General features: G+C 48.9%; 1 protein-coding gene across 2 annotated transcripts; it reads left to right on the top strand.

Moving 5' to 3' along the window:
* The first annotated feature begins 264 nt into the window (after positions 1-264).
* On the top strand, positions 265-18,623 carry HNRNPL (heterogeneous nuclear ribonucleoprotein L). Of its 2 annotated transcripts, none has more exons than XM_048499559.1 (13): positions 265-523; positions 3,206-3,324; positions 3,407-3,644; positions 4,320-4,405; positions 6,852-6,948; positions 8,241-8,313; positions 11,627-11,698; positions 11,776-12,056; positions 13,355-13,476; positions 13,602-13,803; positions 14,847-14,904; positions 16,846-16,941; positions 18,312-18,623. In XM_048499559.1, the coding sequence occupies exons 1-13, from the start codon at positions 305-307 to the stop codon at positions 18,365-18,367; spliced, it is 1,719 nt and encodes a 572-aa protein (XP_048355516.1). In that variant the 5' UTR covers positions 265-304; the 3' UTR covers positions 18,368-18,623. The 2 variants fall into 2 exon arrangements, with proteins under 2 accessions (XP_048355516.1, XP_048355515.1); XM_048499558.1 differs by having other exon boundaries at positions 18,309-18,623.
* Positions 18,624-19,108: the final 485 nt, after the last annotated feature.

The following is a 19,108-nucleotide window of genomic DNA, read 5'->3' as shown; positions in this document are numbered from 1 at the left end:
CGGTGGGGCGGGATGCCGGGCTGGAGAGGCATCGCTTTAACCCAATAGACTTGAAGGGAAGATAGATGGACAGCGCTCTTGGCCACACAGACACCGCAAAGCGACTAGATAAGCAGATCTAGCAGCGAATCAACTCGGCAGGCGGGAGTGTCGCGATCCAATGGCGACGGAGGGCGGGACGCAGGTAGGCAGGGCTCTTCTTGAGTCCAATGAGTGCCGCGGCGCAGCTGAGTGGCGGCGGGCGTGTCCAATAGAGGCGTGGCTGAGGAGGGCGCGAGGGTGGGCTTGGTGTAGTGTAGGCGCCATGTCGCGGCGGAGGTGGCGAGGCTCGCAGAGCGGCGAGGGCGGCGGTGGCGGGTCGGGCCGAGATATGGTGAAGATGGCGGGCGGGGGTGGCGGCGGAGGAGGAGGCGGCGGCGGCGGCTCGGGCCGCTACTACGGCGGAGGGCCTGAGGGCGGCCGCGCCCCGAAGCGCCAGAAGACGGAGAACGCCGATCACGGGCCGGGAGGAGCGGCCGGCGGGGTGAGAGCGCCTCAGGGAACCGAAGAGAGCGGCCTGCGAGAGGGCGGGGCCAAGGGACCCGGAGTGGGGGGGGGGGAAGAAAAATGGTGTGTGTTGTGGGGGGGGGGGCTACATGTGTCCCCAACGAAGCACTTAGAAGAAAGCAAAAGTGAACTTCGCCTTCGTCTCCTTCCCTGTGATAGGAGCCTTAATGGAGCCTCTGCGGACAAGGGCAGTCTATCACGGACAACATGCGCATGCGCACATTAGAAAGAAGCGCGGAGGAGATCTGGGAAGGAAGGGGTCCTATTAAGGTTGGGGGCGGGGGTTGGGCTGTGTTTATCACAGTCTGCTTTTCTGGGTGAGACTCGCAAGTTAATGCCACCGGTGCGAAGCGACTTCTAACCCGCAACGGAGCCGTTGTGGAAATCTGAGCAAGCGCGGGGTGGCAGAGGGGATCCAAAGCGCAGGAACAGCCCAGGGAAGCAGCGCATGATCTGGAGCGCGGTGCCTGCAGCAAACAGATGATGCTCCTTATACCCAGTCATTTGTTGAGATATAAAATAAGCACCAATAGTAGTGTGTGTGTGTGTGCATACACACATATACCGTGTTTCCCCGAAAATAAGACAGTGTCTTATGTTAATTTCTGCTCCCAAAGATGCGCTATGTCTTATTTTCAGGGGATGTCTTCTTTTTCTGTGTTCTGTTCGTCGGGCATGCTTCCAAACAAAAACTTTGCTACGTCTTACTTTTGGGGGATGCCTTATATTTCGCACTTCAGCAAAACCTCCACTACGTCTTATTTTCCGGGGATGTCTTATATTCGGGGAAACGGTATATACACACACACACACGTGTATATTAGTGCTTGTCTTCGAAATTCCCTGGAAGGAAAGCTGTTGAAGGAGTGACTTTTAAAAAAAATCTTTAGGGTTCAGCCTGCAAGTGAATCAGAACGCAGTACAATAAAGTGTTCAAAGAAAGCAGAATTTATGCAGCATCTTACTAATCCTTTAAGGAGGCCAAAGTGGTGTATTAGTTTCTGTACTCTAACACCCCCTCAACCTATTGTTTCCACAACTGCCAGAGAAGTGAGTCTGACAGTGGCCGACTGGCCAGAGGTTGCCTTGTGAACACTTGGCAGAGTAGTAATTTTCACCTGGGTGGGTCATCTTTGCTCTTTCCCCCACCTCCCCCAGTCTGACATACTAACTATTGCCCATATTAGCTGCATCAGACTAGGGAGAGGCTGGAGCAGCAGGCTCTCATGTTGCAGGAGAAAGGGGGGATAGGAACTGGGCACAAAACCAAGACTCGCGCACCCGCAGAGTAGCTTTTGTGATGGTGCAGTGGTGTCTTCTTGCGAAGGAGTGGTCTATCAATTTTGGCCCAATGTGAGCAAAAGTGTAAGAAAATGGGGGGAGTGGGAGCATTTCATGATGTGGGGAGAAAGAAGAAGGGGGACATTCTGAATGGGAAGGCCACTGAAGAGCCTGCAAAAAGGGAGGACGGGACACCTGCCGCTCCTCATTCATTGGGCAGGCCAGGTGAACGTGGTGCACAAGTCACAACATAACAGCCTGGCTCGCAATGGTTTCCGCACCTCTCGGTAGCTGCCTGTACAGAACCAGGCAGTGGGGGACAGTCTTGAGATGTGAGACTTCACAGCAAATGCTGGTAGTGTTCAGGTTATGGGGCTTGGAAGCACAAAGGCAGCCACGAGTTCACATGAATCTATTGTTTTGAAAGGAAGTGTGGCGGGGACACTGTACCAGAGGATGGGGGTTTCTCAGCAGACATCACCCAGATTGGCAAAGGGAACGTTTCTACACCAAAGACAGCCTGTTGGGCTGGACTCTGAAAGAAAGAGTAGATTCCTTCACACACGACAGTGAGGCAGTTTTAAAATTGCGGAGTTTCACGGCAGTGTTGTTCGCGAGTTTAGATAAAACCTCTTGGGAACCTGGAGGTTGACACATTTGTGGGGAGCAGCATCTGTGGGCCACTTTAAGACCTGGCTAAATGTAGAGCCTCCACGTGCAGGAGCAGTTTGGGATGCAAGGAGAGGAAGTACCCCTATGTATACAGTAAACGGAACATTGAATCGGAGTTACTGCTTCAAAGTGTGTTGATGGCTTGTGGGTGAAGTTTCTCTAAAGGTGATCAAATTCACGGGCCGTGGGGGCCAAATCAACAAGCACTTGCATGTATTGTCCCATTTTGTTCTTAAGCTGTTTTCATAACTGTCAGGGAGGATAGCTGAGCCTACCTCACAAGAGTTGTAGAAGGTATAATAGAGGAGGGGGAATTATGTGCTCCTTGGAGGAAGGGCAGAATAAAAATAATCAACCAAAATAATAATTCAGGCAGCCAAAAGCCCATTTGAAAGTGAATTCAGTATGATGGTGTGTAGTCTCGGAGAACTGTCCCCCCCCCCCCAATAAAAACAAGGCAGTCTATTTACAGTGGAGCCATGTTAGCCGTTCAACAGGTATAATGTAGCCAAGGATTACTGGATGAGGACAGGTGTTGAAATATATTACCCACCCCTTAGGCCAGGGGTCTGCAACCTGTGGCTCTCCAGATGTTCATGGACTACAATTCCCATCAGCCCCTGCCAGCATGGCCTTCAATATGTTGTGGGAATAGCTTCTCTTGGTGTGAGAAAGAAAGCTCAAGCCTTCTCCCCTCTTTCTTCAGGAGAACTACGATGACCCTCACAAGCCTGCTGCTTCACCGGTTGTCCACATCAGGGGTCTGGTCGATGGCGTCATGGAAGCTGATCTCGTGGAGGCCCTGCAGGAATTCGGTCCCATCAGGTCAGTCTTGGGGCAGATCGCGAGGGAGCGATGGTGGGTGTCCTGTGGGCAGTATCAACAGCATTGCTTCTTCTCTCCCAAGCTATGTGGTGGTGATGCCCAAGAAGAGGCAGGCCCTGGTGGAGTTTGAAGACATTCTGGGAGCCTGCAATGCTGTGAACTACGCAGCTGACAACCAGATCTACATCGCTGGGCACCCGGCCTTTGTCAACTACTCCACCAGCCAGAAGATCTCACGCCCTGGGGACTCTGATGATTCCAGAGGGGTCAACAACGTCCTGCTCTTCACCATCCTGAACCCCATCTACTCCATTACAACGGTGCACAGCTGAGAACCTGAGGCTTCCCTTGAATGTCTAGCACAGTGGTGGCGAACCTTTGGCACTCCAGATGTTATGGACTACAATTCCCATCAGCCCCTTATAGCATGGACAATTGGCCATGCTGGAAGGGGCTGATGGGAATTGTAGTCCATAACATCTGGAGTGCCAAAGGGTCACCACCACGGCTCTAGCATGACCTGTGTTCATCTTTCAGCGCATGAGACACCAGTGTTTGATTCAAGCGCTACAGGCAGACACGGATCAGTTAGCAGATCTGCTCCCAAAATAATGCCAAGTGGTCAAGCGCAGAGTGGGTTCATCTGGGCTCTGCCACTGTGGCTGGGTGGGAGAGGTCAGTGCACTGGTGCAAATCGACAGCGAGTGGGTTAGTCTTAGCCTAGCTCCATGGTGGCAAATCTATGGCACTCCAGATGTTCATGAACTACAATTTCCATCAGTCCCAATTGGCCATGCTGGCAGGGGTTGATGGGAATTGTAGTCCATAAACATCTGGAGTGCCATAGGTTCGCCACCACTGGCCTAGCTGAGAGATGCAGAGAGAATTCTGTAAAGTGAGGGCTACTAAGAGTATAATGAGGGAGGGGGGAAGTCTTCCTGAACATGCCTCTGCTTTTTTTAAATCTTTAATTCTTTTCTCCTATTCCTCCATAGGATGTGCTGTATACGATCTGCAACCCGTGTGGTCCAGTTCAGCGGATTGTTATCTTCCGGAAAAATGGAGTCCAGGCTATGGTGGAATATCCTTTAAAGAAAAAGTGGCTGTATTTATAAGGCAGTAGCAGTTGAGTCACGTTGGTCTTTTGAGCATGTGTCTATTTGAGTTCTTTGCCTCTTTGAAAAAAAATGTCCCTGTGTTCTGGAGAAGAAGAGCAGGTGGCAGGAGGACGGCCCATGACCTGTTTTGGTTGGAGTTGTAAAAAGAGGCTGCCTGATTCACGCCAAAAGGCAGAGATTCCTTATTTATCTAATAGAAAGGGCTTTATGCCTGCATTGGGTTATTTGAGTGCTTATGACTGAGCCTTTATTGATCATTTAGTGTCCTTCGGACCAACCGGCAAAATATTGTGGCAACCTTAAAATATGCACTTGCTCGGTTGCTCGAGGTAACGCGGCAGACCGGGCATTTCCACTCTTGCCCTGAAGATGTGGCCTTCCTAATGGAATGCCAGGTGCAGAATTAATTTTACTTCCTTTGTAGTCTGCCTTTCTCCCAGAATGTGCACAATGGAAAGGGAGGTGCAGCAGAAATAACAAATCACCAATACTTGCACACAACGTGGCCAGCAGTTGTAGACGGTATAACTTGTGAGTTTACTAAATATGTACATTTAAAGGGGCTGGGTCTCAGCGATGCCGCAGCATACCTTCAAGTGTTTGTCTTACTACAGACATAAATCCGTTCATTAGAACTAGTCAACACTATTATAGTTTCTTCCCTGGTCTCGTCAGGGATAGCTATTAACTAAATATTGAAAACCCAAATTAAGCTAGCCAGCTTCCAGATATGTCAGTGGTGGCGAACCTATGGCATGGGTGCCAGAGGTGGCACTCAGAGCCCTCTCTGTGGGCACCAGATTTTCATGGGAACAACTAAAGTGTGATCCTTTACCTGAGAGTAAGCTCAGTTGCTGGCAATGGGGCTTGCTTCTAAGTAAACCCTCCTAGGGTCGTGATTCACCTGTTTGAAGAGTTGCATGGTTGCTTCAAAGCAAAGCCACCGACTACCACCAAGCTTACTCCCGAGTAGCGCACGCCTCCGAGCCAACCATTTTTTGTACACTAAAACCTCAGTATTCAGGTTAAATTGCCGTGTTGGCACTTTGCGATAAATAAGTGGTTTTGGGGTTGCAATTTGGGCACTCGGTCTCGAAAAGGTTCGCCATCACTGAGATATGTTCTGGCTTCAAAAGTCTTCAAAGGCTCATGACTACCATGTAAATATATATATATTACTGTTCACATTCATGTTACGGTTCTAAATCTAAAGACAGGGCTTCCATTCTATCATCAGTGTTGATCAGCGAGTCGCATATAAGCTTGTTCATACAAAAATCTGAAACAGAATATACATAGGGAGCAAGTCGTTATTGCAACAGAGAAATTCTAATACTGAATTCTAAAACAAATACAGAAGCAGACATAGAACAGTTACCAAGTCAGACTTCATTTGTCCTGAAGCTTTCTGTTGCTGCAAAAATGCCCTTGAGACAAAAGAGCGCTGACAATCATTCGTAGGCCAGCTTCTAGCACACCTCCTCACAGGTGTTGGTAATTAAAATGATACCATTCCTAAAAAAGCAGAAAAGTCCAGATTGGAATTACGTCCCAGTGGTATAAAGTTCACAGCCTATGGCTGTAAAATGCCTCGATTCTTTGCAGTTCTTGTTGCGTATTAGTTTGTGTATCTCTTCCTGCACAGATACCAATATGATGAAGCGAAGGGATTCAGGCTTGTGTTGTTTTTGTAGGAAGTGTTCCCCGAGGGGTGCCTCCATAATCTTGTTTCGAATCTGGGACAAGTGCTCCAGCACTCTTAATTTTTATCCTCCTGCTTGTCTGGCCCATGTAATTTAACCCACATTTGCAAAAAGTCAGATACACAGCATTTTTAGTATTACGCTTGTGAATTGCTTTATATTTCTATGGTAGTTTTCCTTGGCAATATTGACCTCCTTGCACTCATGTACTAGTGGGCAAGCTGCGCATATTGCGCACCTGTAATGTCCTGAATCACCTAAGGATGACTGTGCTTTAGGTTTTCTAACATCTGCCCTAACGACAGTATTTCCCAATGGTCTGGTTTTTAAAGGTGGTGGTTCACATCCTGGTAGTTCTGGTATAATCGCCCAATACCCGTAAAATATTTTTAAAAATTCTTTCACTCATATGGGAATATTTAGTGGAACTAACCATTCTGTTTGCCTGTTAGATAGAAGGTCTTTCATTCTGGCGCTATCAGCCCTCAATCTGGCAGCAAGTAGATTATAGATGCAGAGGGGTAGCTTCTGTTCTGAAGGAATGCTGTCTTCAGGTTAAAAGGGAGAGATGGGAATGGAAGGATCAGCAGATCTTAAACACAGAACAAAGTTCTGCCTCCGTGAGAACAAAGGAAGTTGTTCCTAGCCCTCCTGGCTTGGATCTGTTTGATGCCCATAAAGCAGCAGTTTCCTTAACATTGCAAACATTCGATTCAGTGCAGAGTGCTCAGAGAGCAAAGGCATCTCTGAACGGGGCTGACATTTACTCTGGTTGCTGTACTTTGAAGATCGAGTATGCAAAGGTGGGTTTTGCTGCGTCAGAAGAGAGACCGTGGCCCATGTCTGTGGGTGTTTCAACTAGCAATTCCATGTCTCTCGTCACTAAAGGTGCAGATTTCTCACAGTTGAGACCTGTGACACTGAAGCTTCCCAGTCAGGGCTCTGTGCCCGTCAGTTTCTGCCATGAGCTGGTAATACCCAAGTGTCAGTGCTGTGGCGTTAACTAACTTGGCCTTGCTTCTGGCTGGGAGGTGGGGTGGGAAAGAGACTGTAGAGGGGAGGACATAAAGTCAGAAATGTATCATCTTGTCCAGTGGTGGGATCCAAACTGTGGCGTAACAGGTTCCCATGGTGGTGGGATTAAAACTGTGGTGTAGCGCCAGTGGGGCTGGGCGGGGCATGACGGGGCGGGGCATTCCTGGGCGGGGCTGTGGCAAGGACTCAGCCGCTGTGCCGGTCCTTAGGCGGGAAACGAATGCACACAGGCGCAGGCTGCCACGCACGCCGGTGCACCTCCTGCTCGACTGCTTCAAGTTCTGCACGCTACTGCTGAGAGGAGGGGCGTAACTAAGGCAAAAATCACGTGGCAAAATCACCAATTAGTAACCCCCTCTCGGCACACACAAATAATTAGTAACCTACTCTCGGGAACCTGTGAGAACCTGATGGATCCCACCTCTGGTCTTGTCAAAGGCTTTCATACCTAGAATTAACTGATGGGTGCGAATTTTTGGGCTACGTGGCCTCAGTCTGATAGTTTTATCTGCTAAGGTTTCTACTGCATCTACGGCTGGCATCTGCAGAGGCATGTCACAGTACAATGTGTTTGTCTCCATGGCGCGTGAGAAACACATCTTCCCATGACATCCCTTGACGATGCCAGCCATAGATGGGATCAAAATGTTAGTTCAAACCACCGGATTGCAGCCACACAGCCTGAAAAACCCACAACAGTCAGAATTTTAAAATGCCAAATTTGGTGTTTGTTGCCATTCTGGGTTCAGTCTCATCCTGAGCCATTTGCTTTCAGGTTATGAGATAAAGAGGGCTATGACTTGTAGCCTTACTATGAATTGTGATGTTGTTAGTGGGCAGACGTTATTCAAGTGCATTGGTGAGCTGTATCAGATAATCTGGGCTACCACAGAGGTGGCTGCGGCTTGCTGACGTTGAAACCACAAGGAGCCCTACAGCCAGCTGGTCTGGCCATGTAAGGCCCAGCGCAGCCACCAATGCTGCAAGGTGATTGGAAGATGTGCTGCTAGCTAGGCAGTTTCCAGATCATTTGCCTCACTCTTGTCTGGTTCTTCTCTAGCCCTCCCGTTTGAATGTGTTCAGGAATGACCAGGACACGTGGGACTACACCAACCCCAATCTCAGTGGACAAGGTAACCATGATAGACTGCCGTGGTGACACACACAAACTCTTTGTCTTCTCTCATTGAGTAGCACACTTCATAGACCTGATTGGTGTGATGTAATGCCATTTGCCTGCTCTCCACTGCAGTGCCCGATCTTGAAAGTTTGGTGGTGGTGATGGGAAAAGGGCAGCGGTGGGCCTACACGGCGTGGGCCATGCAGAGGCACTTGACAGTTGCTCCAGAGGCAGGTCTAGATAGCGACAAAGAAGGTTGACACGGGAATTGGCTCGGTGGGAAGTCTGCAATATGCAGCCTGCTCTTTTGAGTGCAGGATTGAAAAACCTCCCCGGTGTTCCGGCCTTTAGCCCTTTTGTGGCAGGAATAGAGAACTGGAAATGCAGTTAACAGGAGAGCAACTTCAGGACCCCACCTCTGTGTGCGCACTCTTGTCATGCAAGGTCTGGAGAAACAGCACTGAAACCGCTTTGGGTGCGAGAGCCCAGAAATGGTCTTCATGGCTGTGTTCAACCAGTTGGAAAGTAAAGCCAAAAAGTCCAATGCCGGGCAGCCGTCACCTCTGGCCTGGAACCAATTCCAGGGCAACAGCTGTCCAGCACTCCTGTTGTATGCTGGGTGAGGGGGAAAGAAGGGTCCTTTCTTTAAGACCTGTGGCCGTAGCACCCCAGAGGCCGGTACTTGAGGCTAGCCATTGGTGCCTGGGATACAAAAAATGGGGCAAACAAGTGGTTCTTCATACGCTTGGAGTCCTCAGACAGTTGGCAGTGCCTTGCCTTGGCTTCTGACAGCTGAGGGAATGGCGGGTCTGCTTGTCCCAGGTTACTCCTGCATCTGAGGATAACTTGCTTTGTTTGTGTGCTTGTGTGTGTGTGTGTGTGTGTGTGACAGTGACGAAAGTACAGTGTAGCTTGGGGAAGAGGAGCCCCGGCACCTGAATAACCTCAAAACTGGGATGCCTTTGCACTGTAGCTGTGCCCCCCGAGAGTTGCGAGTGGGGCAGCCGGTGCTCAGAGAATTCAGAAGGGTCGCTTTGCGCGCAGTTGGGAGACGCAGTAGAAGGATACTGATCCGGAACAGTGAGAGGGGTCTGGCAATTTCCGACCCTCCTAGCCTAGCGAAGCAAGCAATGGCATTACATGACTTGACATGAGCATGACTCACTTTCTCCTCCAAGGTACATAACCATAGAAGATGTACAGAGTGGCAGAGGCTAGTTTGGCAGGGCCGTGCACAGTTAGCTGCCTCCCGATCCCTCTGCCTTGAGGCTGGGCAAAGAGGAGGTGCCCTAACTTGGCCTTTCCCCCGCTCTGAACAGTGTCTTTCACACATGACCCTGAGGGAACCGCAATACTGCTCCAGTGGAAGTCCAGAATTTGCCGGTGATCTGCCTGAGCTGCACACCCAAACACCACACAGTGTAGGACAAAAAAAAAGCTCAACCTTTCCACTAGCTCTGCCTGGAGAAAACACGCAGCAAACCTAGACGTACTCGAAATGCAGCAGATTGAGTTCACATCAAGAACACAACACCGAGAGATCCAAGAGACATCTACAAGCACAAAGAGAGAGAGAGAGAGAGAGAAAGAAAGAGAGACGCACCAGGCCACGACATTCTTATAAATCCAAACCAGACCAAAAAAAACAAACCAAACCAAACCTTGAACCCAAGAATTGTAACACAGAAACTAGGAAAACACAGACCAGAGGGGGTCTCAGACAAAAGGCGCCAGCACTCTTACCGGAGAACGGAGTAGATTCCAGAGGCCCTTCCAAGATATAAAAGGCTCTCCGCATCAACACCGTTTGGTTTGGGAGGGCAGTTTATCACTCCTCCTTTCCTGCAGTCCTCGGGTGCAACATTTATCAGCGCCAAGCGGAGACAGACAGAAATAAAACCAAAAACAAAACACCAAGTCCCCCAAACCCGCAGCTCCCTAGAAGCTGGGGGTGCTTTCTGCTCCGGGGGCACTTGAGGTCCAAGGCACATTCCACTAACAGAGGAGAGACACGCACATGGGAGACCTACACAGAGAGCCAGAAGCACCAAAATCTGTTTACAGCACATGACAAAACTCTCAGGAGACGCCACATGGAAGGGACACTCATTTATTACACCTTGTTATGTCCTTTTTGTTGCTTGATACCATCCGAAGACAAACAAACAAATAACAAAACATCTGTGAGCCCTTTACAAAAAACTTTTTTTTGCTTTTAAAATTTTTTTTGTGTCCGTTTGGTGCCTTTTGACTTGTATTTGACTCTGAAACCATGTAACGCAGGGTCGCAGTGTATGTTTGATGGGACGCCATCTTTCAGAACTGTGCTTACACTGTTGAAGCGTCCAATGGTAAGAGAATTGCAGAATGTGTATTTGACAATGGAGATTGTACTGTGTACTTCTGCTGTAAGTAGCCCTTTTCAATCTTTGTACTGACTGTTGAAATAAAATCGTACAAAACGCTTTTTTTTTAAAAGAAAATTGTAAGATGCTTAAAACTTTCTGCCTTGTACAACCGATTGCTTGTTTTTGACTTGATGGACTGCTGGTTTGCTTTGCTACCCTATGTCTCTGCTGGGGTGGGGCAGGGGTATAGTCTCCCCCCTCTCCTGCCTGCCTTAAGTTGCACATCCTAGAGTACTTATCTGCACCTGTTTGCTCATGAAATCAAGCAGGTGTGCTCTTTCCTGTTTCCTTTTCTTCCTCACTTCCCTCTTCTCAGTGGGGCGGGAGGGCGCCAAGTTGTTTTACTTTGTATCTGGCCTTTTATAAAGCTGGCGTGTTCCAATGGTGCTCCGGTGTCATGTTTTATTGTTGTTTTTTAAGTTGCAGGCTATGGTACAAATTGAACTCTGCCTTTGGCCAGCCATGGACACTTTGATGCTCTGTCTGAGTCCAAATGCAAGACAAGAGGGCCAAAGCAATCAGTTGTAGTGGGACTTCTTAAATGGCCAGCCAGTAGGGATGATGCCGTGGGTGTTTTCTTTCTTTTTGTTTCATTTATACCCTGCCTTTCTCCCCACTGGGGAGTGGCTGACAACGCTCTCCCCTTGATCTTCACAACAACCTTGTGAGGAAGCGTAGGGTGAGGGTTGGACGGGTCACCCAGCAAGCTTCCATGGAGGAGTGGAGATTTGAACCTGGCTCTCCCCGGTCCTCTTTGGAGTCCTCTCCAGCCACTACTCCACTCCATGGGGAGCTTGGGGCAACAGTGGCTGGCTGGACTTATAAGCTACAGAAGGCTTAGCATCCAGGCATGCCCCAGAAATACAAGCTGTGTGTTGCTCCTTCAAGCGAACTAATAGCTCTTCTTTTCTCTGCTAGGCGAGCCAGGTGGTAATCCCAACAAGAGGCAGAGGCAGCCCCCCCTCCTTGGGGACCATCCTGCTGAATATGGTAAGGAGTTGGCTGCAGAGGGGGGGAGGGTCACCAGCTCTTCCGTCCGGGTTCCTAATGATTGTCCTCTCCTCCAGGAGGACCTCATGGTGGCTACCATGGGCACTATCACGACGAAGGATATGGCCCCCCACCACCACACTACGAGGGAAGGCGGATGGGCCCACCCGTGGGCGGCCGCCACAGGGGACCAAGCCGTTATGGCCCGCAATACGGACACCCCCCTCCTCCCCCGCCACCCCCGGAATTTGGCCCCCATGCCGACAGCCCGGTTCTGATGGTGTATGGCTTGGACCAATCCAAGATGAACTGTGACCGGGTCTTCAATGTCTTCTGCCTGTACGGGAATGTGGAGAAGGTGAGTACCCGACATCCGCTTCCCTGGGAACCTGCTGCCTGTCGCCTTTCGGCTTGGTGGCCGGGAGCACCTCCAGCTCCCAAGGGCACACGAGGAGCAGATTTTAGCTGATGAGTGATAGTTCTGCTTGCCAGTTCTGGGGCGCGAACGGCTTATCCCTCTCCTTGGAATCTTGGTTCACCCCTCCGGGACCCCTGACGTTTCATAATAAGTGATTCCTGGATTGTTAAAACAGCGGTAACAAACACTAATAGTAATAATAATAAGAAGAAGAGGCGTCCGACCGGCCCTCATATTTCATTTCAGTAAAAATCTTGTAGAGCGTGTTTTTTTTTGAAAACCATTTAAATGGGGCAAGGGGTAACCCAAGCAGATAAAAGCACTTTCTTGGCGGTTAGTTGGTTCTCGGGCAGGAAGTGACTGCAGGAAAGATAGAAGGGCAGTTGCCCACGGAAGCAGCAAATTTGGGGAGGTTGAGTGGGATGGGTTTATTTTTATTGGATTTCTATCCTGCCCTATTCCTGCAGGGATCAGGGCGAGTGACAACATATATTACAGTGATGGCGAACCTTTTCGAGACCGAGTGCCCAAATTGCAACCCCAAACCCACTTGTTTATCGCAAAGTGCCAACATGGCAATTTAACCTGAATACTGAGGTTTTAGTTTAGAAAAAACAGGCTCCGAGGCAAACGTTACTCGGGAGTAAACTTGGTGAAGCAACCGTGCAATACTTTGAATGGGTGATCACACCCCTAGGAGGGTTTACTCAGAAGCAAGCCCCATTGCCAGCAAACAAGCTTACTCCTAGGTAAAGGATTGTGCTTTAGTTCTTTGCATGAAAATCAGTAGGGTTTAACAGCGCTTAACAGGGTTACCTGCACTGCTTCCCAAAACTAGGTCTTATGTTTAATGCTAATAATTGATCCCAGCAGCCTAGGCCAGCCTAGATTGGGGGGGGGGGGGCTCTGTTTCTGCGTGCCTACAGAGAGGGCTCTGAGTGCCACCTCTGGCACCCGTGCCATAGGTTCGCCACCACTGATATATTATAATAACAGTCATAAAACATTTTAAAATCCAAATATACCAGTACAAACGTTACAACAATATATCACGCCAAAATTGTTGAAATAGATGTTAAAACGGATGTGTGTGTTTGGATCAAAATTCTGAGCCCAGTTTCCATATGGTACCCAAGCAAACCCGAGAAGCAGTAAAGCATACCTTGTTCCTATTAACAGATGTCGCCCTTCCCGTTTATATGAAAGGGTACCTTTTTCCCCTTCTTTTTGTTACTTAGGTAAAGTTCATGAAAAGCAAACCCGGAGCTGCCATGGTGGAAATGGCCGATGGCTATGCTGTAGACCGAGCCATCACCCACCTCAACAACAACTTCATGTTTGAGCAGAAGCTGAACGTCTGGTGAGAAGTCCTCATTGGCCTCTCCCTCCCCTCCCCCCCTCCGGGCGCTCCCACACCCTCACGGGCAGCTTTTCAGCTGAAGAGCGTGCTTGACTGGCTCCTCCTCCCTCCCCGGTTATCTGCAGCGTGTCCAAACAGCAGGCCATCATGCCCGGCCAGTCCTATGGCCTCGAGGACGGCTCGTGCAGCTACAAGGACTTCAGTGGTTCTCGGAACAACAGGTTTTCAACCCCAGAGCAGGCCGCCAAGAACAGGATCCAGCACCCCAGCAACGTGCTCCATTTCTTTAATGCTCCCCTGGAGGTGACGGAGGACAACTTCTACGAGGTGAGAACGTCGATCCCTTGGCCTGCCCGGGTGTCCTCAGAGGGGCGCTCCGGGATCACGGACGTCTTTGTAGGACAGTGATGGCGAACCTTTTTGAGACCGAGTGTCCAAATTGCAACCCAAAACCCACTTATTTATCGCAAAGTGCCAACCCGGCAATTTAACCTGAATGCTGAGGTTTTCGTTTAGAAATGCATTACTCGGGAGTTAGCTTGGTGAAGCAACCGTGCGATGCTTCAGATGGGTGAATCATGACCCTAGGTGGGTTTACTCAGAAGCAAGCCCCATTGCCAGCAATTGAGCTTACTCCCAGGTAAAACGATTACGCCCAGGCCAGCCTAGATGTATGTGTGTGGGTGGGTGATTTTCCGCCCCTCCACATGACACTCTGTGCCATAGGTTCGCCATCGCTGTTGTAGGGGAAGAGAACTGAGCACTTAGGCTGCTAAGGAGAGATTCTCATGAGCTTCTGGGTTTGCTGGGGGCGGGGGCATTAAGCTGCTTACTTGTGTTTGATGCCTTATGACAGTTGTAGCGGGTGCATCTCAGTTCTAGCAGCCCTGGTTGAAACATCTTGTCAATACAAAAGCAGTTGTAAGATTGTTTTGCTACAAGAGCAATCTGTAATAACACGCGGAAGGGAATACCAAGGCGTTGCCTCCAATGCTGTGGAATGAGCTACTATAAAAACTTTGCATCCCTGTGGTGTCAGTTTGGATAGAGGCCGCGTTTTTATTGTAATGGGTTTTATTTTAGCGGATGTGATATAACATGCTGCACAAACTCCTTGGAGTCCCTGGCTGGGAAAAGGTAATTCATCTGCCCTTAAAAAATGTTTCCATCAATCACCTGCATGGCAGTTATAGCCATACAGTAGCTGCTGCTTTCGCATACATTGTAATTCAGTGTTTTCTGTTGAATGGCATTTCCCTTTGGAATTTACAGAACTGAGTGGTGGAAGGGTCATGGGCCAGTAAGATGTTTGTGCGCTTGCACCGTACTTGAGCAGTTCTGTTCTCACAAATGACTCTTCCTCTTGTCAGATCTGTGATGAGCTCGGGGTGAAGAGACCAGCGTCAGTCAAGGTGTTTTCAGGAAAAAGTAAGTGTACAGCTTTTTTTTTTTTTTTTGCCTCCAGACATCTGCCTCTGGGAAGCAGCAAGACTGCTGACTCGGCTTCTGTTGGCTCCCTGTCCAAAGTTTGTTCTGTCCCAGGAAGTCTGTGGAAGCCCTGAATTGCTAGGCCATCAGAACACTGCTTTGTCGCCCTCCTGCACACCAGTAGAAGATCCTCCAATTTTATTCAGGGGCAAGCCCGGTAATTTGACCAGAGATAGTTGTAGGCAAGGTTGTATAAAAGATCCCAAGACAACACATTTCTAATAACTCTTTTATTAAACTAACCTGTCAATCAATATTTATTAGCCACAGGCCATACACATATAAACAGATACTGCAACCATAGCCCCACTCCCCACAGTTTACAAAAATATAAAACACATTGTGAGGATTTTCTCAAGCTTTAGAGTGTAGAAGCACCACAGTTCCAATCGTGTTAAACCACCAAAGCAGGTATCATATATCCATACACAGCAGGATCCGATTGAAATTATAAAGGTGTTTTTTTTAACCACCTTTATTACAACTTAGCTTGTATGTTTTGAACATCAGTTAAATGTTCTCTGATTTTCGCTGCTAGAAACATGAATATCGCTACTTTAAATGTAACCTCAGGATACATGTCCACCATCAGAAAGCAAACTTTCTCTTCCTCACTACCTGTCAGGCCTGACAGGATATCATTGATATATTTTTATTAAAAGGGGGGGGGGGATCCATATTTCAGTTGGCACTTGCAGGTGAAAACCAAAATAAATTGTTAAACGTAGCAAAAAAAAATTCATTTAAAAATAATCACGTATGATACTAATGATACCAGATCTTCACCCCCAGGCCAGGCGCAAAGATTGTTTTGTAGCTGGCTGTATGCTTTGTGGGAACAAAGACGCCAGAAAAGAATGCAGGAACCTTACCCCTTGTGTGGTTAGTCTTTCTCCAAGTGTATACCTTTCTTTAGAACCAAAATGTTCAGGAAGGCTTTGCAGCTGGAATCAAATGCAGACTAAACAATAGGGGCAAAAAAACTACCGGATCATGGCCACAACGCCCGAGCTCACAGCCACAAAACCTTAAACGGAAACTTTGGAAGAAAACTACTTTTTACCAGAAGAACCCATCTCTACCTCGCAGTTCTTCCAAGACGCAGCAGCTGTGGTGCCATCTATGTAGACAAACACACGAACACACTGGCCTTAGGTTGCCTGGTTGCTTTGAGGCTGAATGCAAATTTGAATCTGGTTTTGCTCCAATTCTGGGGAGATCATGACTGTACATTAACTTGCCTCTGAAATGCTTGTGCCACTCAGAACAAGGTGATTTCCAAGCGCCCTCCCTGACGTAATGTGGCAGAACTGAAAACTTGCCCTCTCTTTTCATTAGCAGAAGACAGGAAGGAGTTTGTGGTTTCAGGAGGAGGAGGAGGAGGAGTTTGGATTTATATTCCACCTTTCTCTCCTGCAGGAGACTCAAAGGGGCTTACAATCTCCTTGCCCTTCCTCCCTTACAACAAACACCCTGTGAGGTGGGTGGGGCTGAGAGAGCTCCGAGAAGCTGTGCCTAGCCCAAGGTCACCCAGCTGGCGTGTGTGGGAGTGCACAGGCTAATCTGAATTCCCCAGAGAAGCCTCCACAGCTCAAGCGGCAGAGCTGGGAATCAAATCCGGTTCCTCCAGATCAGAGCGCACCTGCTCTTAGCCACTGCTCTTGGCCACTATGCCACTGCTGTGGATGTGCCACAGGAAAGGAGTGTGTTACCTTCTCATTGTAGGTAAATGAGTGCTGGCATGAAAACATGTCTGGAAAAAGACTCTGAACTCAAGTTTACCTGACCAGTCTTTGGAAATCCAACCAATAAAATTTGGACTGTGGCTCGTGCGCTTTCCAGAATAGCTCAGGTTGCCCTAACTGCGGCTGTCCTTAACAGGTGAAAGGAGTTCCTCTGGCCTGCTGGAGTGGGAAACCAAAGGGGATGCCCTGGAGACCTTGGCGTTCCTCAACCATTACCAGATGAAAAACCCAAGTAAGCCTCATTGCGCATGCAGGAGGGGAGCAAGGGTGGCATCTTGTGGCTCTGAAAGGAGCGGGAAGGGTATGAAGGAGAGGGGTGTTAAGGTGGGAAACCCTGGTTCCCTGAGCCCTTTCCTTGTCACAGAGAAGACAGGGCCTGGTAGTTTCTGAGCTGCCTTTCCCAAAACGTACTGGGTAACAGTGTTAGATGCCGCATTGGCAGACCGAAGGCTTCAGAGGAAGAATAGTTCCCCCTGCTCCTGACATGCATGCGCGCCCTGGATTTTGCCATTACTTTTTTGCGACTCCCACATCTTCTAGGCAAAGTTTTCTGAAAGCCATATGGGTGCGTGTCCACAGTATTGTGCTGTGCGGATAAGGGGCTGCCCAGCAGCGGGAGCTCTCCCAGGCAGCTCGGTACTTTGGAAGTCCTGCACAGCAACCAGGAACGCTTAAAGCAACTGTTGCCCTAAGGAAATCTTTGGTAGGAAAGAACAGCAAGGCAGAGGGTGGGAGTGGTTATAAGAACAAGCCAGTTGGATCAGACCAGAGTCCATCTAGTCCAGCTCTCTGCTACTCGCAGTGGCCCATCAGGTGCCTTTGGGAGCTCACATGCAGGATGTGAAAGGAATGGCCTTCTGCCGCTGTTGCTCCCGAGCCCCTGGACTGTTAAGGCATTTGCAATCTCAGATCAAAGAGGATCAAGATTGGTAGCCATAGATCGACTTCTCCTCCATAAATCTGTCCAAGCCCCTTTTAAAGCTATCCAGGTTAGTGGCCGTCACCACCTCCTGTGGCAGCATATTCCAAACACCAATCACACGTTGCGTGAAGAAGTGTTTCCTTTTATTAGTCCTAATTCTTCCCCCCAGCACTTTCAATGAATGCCCCCTGGTTCTAGTATTGTGAGAAAGAGAAAAATGTCTCTGTCGACATTTTCTACCCCGTGCATAATTTTATAGACTTCAATCATATCCCCCCTCAGTCGTCTCCTCTCCAAACTAAAGAGTCCCAAACGCTGCAGCCTCTCCTCATAAGGAAGGTGCTCCAGTCCCAATTCGATCCCAATTCTTTCCTTGGCTGGGAGAGAAGGAGCTTGCTCTTCTTTAGAAGAAAACACACATCTTCCTAGTGTTAGTCTCGGCACCATCACTTCTTAGCTACGGGAGTTTGCATGAAGAAGGGGAGATCCGACAAGCTGGGCTTTGTAACGAGTCCTAGGTATCTTGGGCATGGGCAAGTGGACTGGATGCCTCCCGCCCCCGCCCACCTGCCAGAGCAGGACCCATCTGTAATCTGCCTTAATCAGCCCTTCAGTCTATCCTTACAAGACAACGATGCCTGAAGTGTCCTGATGTCTCTTCCCCTTCTCCCTACCAGATGGGCCCTATCCGTACACACTGAAACTCTGCTTCTCAACTGCTCAGCACGCCTCGTAAGTGTTGTTTCGGTCCCTGCCGAGGAAGTCATGCTCCGTTATTTTCCCCCTCCCCCACCCTTCTAGCAATGTACCCTGTGTTTTGTTTTGTTTTTTTTAAAAAAAAAATCCTGAATCAGCTGGCGAGAAGAAAAGCTGTATGGCATTCAGAAGACACCTGATTTTAAAACTTGTACATGTGACTTGTTTTTTTTCCCATCCATTCTTCGTGCTGCCTGTGCTTTTTAGCACACCTTAATAAAGGTCTTTGAAAAATACACTCTGGTTCTAGGCGTGGATGTGCTCTTGCAAAGCGTGTTTTGGAGGACCTCCCCCCCCCCACGCCCACCTCTGGAATCCCTTGGGACAAATAAAACAGCTGCGCGGTTTGCACAACCATCTACACTTGCCTTGGGGTTAATCAAAGAAAGGACAGATGTGACCTTGGAGGAGAGAACGGTGGGATACAAATCCAAACTCTTCTTCTTCCAGCTCTCTGTTTGTATACTTTTTATTGCTGAAGCAACAGCACATCATGCTAACCATGCTGAATCATCACATCGAAGTTACAAAATTGGCATAGAAGGGTTGAGTCTAGAAAATTTGATCTCTAATGGAGTATTATTAAATATTTGACCATCTCACAACTCTTGTACACAACTCTTGTACACAAGCTGATTGACTGGTAATGTCAGGGGCTGAAGGGGAGGGAGGGAGGGAGGGGAGGGGGTGAGGGCTGGCATGCAAGGGAGGGGGCCAGCAT

The sequence above is a fragment of the Sphaerodactylus townsendi genome, linkage group LG06 (assembly GCF_021028975.2).
Source record: "Sphaerodactylus townsendi isolate TG3544 linkage group LG06, MPM_Stown_v2.3, whole genome shotgun sequence".
In the NCBI taxonomy this organism is placed as follows: Eukaryota; Metazoa; Chordata; class Lepidosauria; order Squamata; family Sphaerodactylidae; genus Sphaerodactylus; species Sphaerodactylus townsendi.
This window is presented reverse-complemented; position numbering and strand designations above follow the sequence as displayed.